Here is a 4,087-nt window from a genome sequence, read left to right as displayed (position 1 = left end):
GCAGATAACGTGTTAAAATTGAGGGTAACCTGCTATCAGGTGAAATTGCACATTTTTGGAGTGTTCAGTGGCCTAATTGCACTTTTTTTTTTTCGTTCAGTGACCTAATTGCACATTCAGGTTACGTTCAGTGGTCAATTTGAACCTTATTCCTACTTTTTATAATATAAAATATATAACTCCCACTATTTACATTTTGATTCAAAATTTTATTCCTCGGACAAATCCGTCACACGAAATTTTTCTAGAAGTGGTTGGAAAATTAAGATTGACATATATATTTCCCTAATCGATCAAATTATTTGACAAAAAAAAAATTGTCAATACTATTGAGAATGAAGAGTATTGCTATGCCAAAAGTGGGCTAAAATTTGAGGATTTCTAACAATGGTTTTATATATATATATATATATATATATATATATATATATATATATATATATATTTTCTGTAATTTTTCATTTCTAAAAAAAAAAGACTTTTTTTTTATTATTATTAATAAATGTAATGTGCAAATAATCTATGGAAGTTTTGAGGATAAAAAAGGAAAGATAACTCTTTTGGTTATTGAGTTATATTCATAGTGTAGATTTAATCCCGCAATAATTTGAAGTGTAAATTTTATTACGGAGTATTATTAAGTGTTGTTTGAAGTGCATGTACATAATGTTGTCTGGGAATTCATAAAAATCTCATTTTGATTTGGATATTGTAATAAATTTTATCCATCTTCCTCGCGTATATCCTCTAATCAGAATCAACACCGTACCAATTTCCCTTATATGTGCTGGAATATATTAGTCTAATTAATATGAATGGAACTAAGTAAAACTCTTCATCTTCAATAGCAAAATTGATTATTTCTCCATGTTCATCCTTTATCAACTAGCTAACTTTACCTTATTAGTTGGTGAGACAAGTACATCTCTAAGCACAAATTATTCAATGCTGCATCATAGTATTGCCAAAGTTTTGCTTTTGTTAATAAACATTCCAAATATTGTGAAAAACGTAAAGCCAAGTACTAGGATCAAACCTCTTTAATTTTCTGCAAACTTTTCAAATATAATAACAACTCAATTAGCTGGAAAGCATCATATCCCCAGCCATTAACAAACAATATATATATTCTCAAGCCTTAAATTAAACAAACATTAAAGCAATATAAAACAAACATTATCCTTAAAGCAATAGAAATAAACAATCACTCTCACACTGTCTCATAAGCCAAAAATGGATTATCCTAAGATCACGCAAACAAAATCTCTCTCCAATCAATCAATATAATAGGAATGACAAAGTAAAGCACACACCAAAGATGACCAATCTTTGTTCCATGTTTCTTCCCTAGCTAACAAACATGGAAATTAAAAACCCTTCTTGCTGTCGGGTGGGACGACGGACATTAATCTCTCTTGATCTGAGCATATTTTATAAATATGATAATATTTCTTTATAAAATCTCGTATTGATCGATAAGCAGAATTTTCAGTCACGATCGACTAGTACTCGTACTATTAGTATTAAGATGGAAAAGACGAGCACAACTATAAACTGAACAAATTGCCTGCAGACTCATCAAAAGCAAGAGCATAATTGCAGCCAAGAGTGTGAGGAACCGCCATGACTCAAACACATATTCCTTCATGAGGTTTCCCATTTTAACCTTCCATCTCCCATTGTAATACTTGTTCACATCTTCAATTGCCTTATCCAAGAAGGGCACTTTGGTCAACCTCACCGATCTGCTCATTCCATTCCACAACTTAGCCACATCCCCATCACTCTTCAATCGGTTCAAAATTATCCCTCTCTCCCTTAGCACCCTCGCATCCTCTTCCGTATCAATAATCCCATTCATTAACTCAGTATAACGGGTAAATACTACGGGCCCTGAAGCATTACAGGCCTCATATGCTACAAGATTCCTTAACAATACCTGTTGAGAATGTTACAACTTACAAATTAGGATGATTGTTGTTAAGCATTATTGTTGGGCGTCGGCCAACCAGCCCTGCTCGATTCGAGACGTGGCGCTGTGGCTTACCATAGAGATATGTGGTTAAATAGTTAATGTCCACCTACCTATCACCAATTGGTTTTAAGTAGGATATGATAACCAGATACCATATAACTCTGTGGTTAAGCATGCTTGACTGGGAAGTAAGCATAGTGCAGCGCTGAAATCCAACAATTATATATATAAAATAAATGTGTAATGATTTTGTGGGCAAGATTTAGTTTTAACGTGAATCATAAAACGTACCTCGGTGTTTAAGTCTAGACTAATGCGGGGGAGATAAAGCGCCACCTTTTTGTCGTCGAAGCAAATGCTGGCTATTCCTTCCTTGGTGGGAACAAAACTTACTCCAGCTTCGAAGAGCTCAGTCACCGACGGGATAGCGATTTCCTCTACTAACGGAGGCTTGTCGGAGTCCGGCGGGTTTTCGCTTTCCGGTTTACCGTTGTCTTTCTCTTGATAGAGGCACAAGTAAGCAATGGGTTGTAGTACAAACTTTAGCCCAGGGAGATTCGACAGCAATTTCCATGGCAGCTTCAACATAACCTTAACAGGCCTCGACAACACAACTCTCTTGATCAAACGTGCCGGGCCTTTGTGTATCTTCACAACTATTTTCCAAACCTCGTCGGCGAGCTGTCGGACAGAACTAGGTTGTCCGAAAGATGTGTTTTCGCCGTGGTCGGTTATTGGGGTCATTCCGCCGTCACCTTCCTCGGTTATTTCTGTGGTGCAACCTTCACATTTGGGCACGATTAAATGGTACACAACGTCTAGCAAATGTGCACAATCTTTGATCTCCACTTTGGGCAATACTTCCACCATCTTGAATGGGGAAACCTCTTTGCAGAACCCAATCAGCATGCACATCAACGTGTTGTTTGCCACCTCCAAAGAAGAGGACTGAAATTCCAGCATTTTTCGCAGCACAAACAATGGGATTTGATTCTCAAGCATTAACATGTCCCTGAGAATGGCGTTGTGGGCAGATTTTCTCCCGGAAATGTCCACCAAATGCGACATTCTTGATGAAACCCCAGTCCGAACCTTCCCTTCTTGAGCTGCGTATACCTGAAGAAACTCCAGCAAGAACGAAGCGTCCACCGCCACCATCCACCCCAGAGTTTCGCAGTTGAAATTCAAGAACTTGTGGTAGTGTGCTCGAATCCTATGTTCATATTTGGTCACCTGCACAACCAAATTTAGAATATTATGCCAAACACCTTGTGCTCAGATGGCATGTAGTGACCTCTCTCATGTGAGAGGTTATGAGATCGAGTCTTGACTGCAGGGCCTCCAATCCACATCCCAGCCTGACAGGATTGTGATCTGGGGCCTCTAAGAGTGTCTGATGCCCACAAGAAACATACTTGTACACTATAACTGTCAAGTTCAATCCTGAGTCCTTGCTCATTAATTTATCAGGTGAGAATCAACTGAGCTATCTGGAATATATATCTTTACCTGATCAACAAGATGGTGGAACTTGAAAGTGTGCAAATTCTTCTGAGTTCTCTTGGCGGCGGCGAGCTTGTACCTCTCCATATCGTAGAGCTCCGGGCGCCAGTAATGGTACGGGCCGATGGCCACCAGTTGGGGAACGTAGGAGTCCGGATCAGCCACCATTAAATTCTTGGGTACGCTGAAAATGCTGACGGGGGTTTCGGACTCTTCTTCAATCTCCTCGTCCAGGCTCTGGCGGACGTGAATGACCCACCGGCGTTCGTCGAAGCTGGCGCCGGAGTTTGATGGCATGTCGGAAGGGAAGGCAGACATGTTTGTGGGATTTTGTTGTTTGTTTGTTGTATGAGATGTATGTGGTTCGAGAACGGCGGTTTAGGTTGGTATTGAATGGAGGGGGTTAATTAAGGCTTTGAAGGTTTAATTAATTAATGAATCTGTTTATTGTGTGATGTTACTGTGTAAGATCTTTTGTTGATAAATGATGTTATACCATTCTCTAAATATAGCTTTGCAGCTGTTCAGAATTTGTCTTAATGTTAGAAGTTCTGAGAAATGTGTCCAATAACTATTTTTTCATAAAGACATTTTTTATTCAGACTTCTT

The 4,087-nt window shown here is 38.6% G+C and overlaps 1 protein-coding gene across 1 annotated transcript; it reads right to left on the bottom strand.

Moving 5' to 3' along the window:
- Nucleotides 1-1,460: 1,460 nt before the first annotated feature.
- Nucleotides 1,461-3,796, bottom strand: LOC109162994 (putative UPF0481 protein At3g02645). The gene is made up of 3 exons (XM_019311702.1): nt 3,485-3,796; nt 2,267-3,208; nt 1,461-1,939 (listed from the first exon to the last, which is right to left on the bottom strand). Exons 1-3 carry the CDS (start codon nt 3,794-3,796, stop codon nt 1,493-1,495), a joined length of 1,701 nt encoding a protein of 566 aa, XP_019167247.1. The 3' UTR covers nt 1,461-1,492.
- Nucleotides 3,797-4,087: the final 291 nt, after the last annotated feature.

The sequence above is a fragment of the Ipomoea nil genome, unplaced genomic scaffold (assembly GCF_001879475.1).
Source record: "Ipomoea nil cultivar Tokyo-kokei standard unplaced genomic scaffold, Asagao_1.1 scaffold2975, whole genome shotgun sequence".
In the NCBI taxonomy this organism is placed as follows: Eukaryota; Viridiplantae; Streptophyta; class Magnoliopsida; order Solanales; family Convolvulaceae; genus Ipomoea; species Ipomoea nil.
This window is presented reverse-complemented; position numbering and strand designations above follow the sequence as displayed.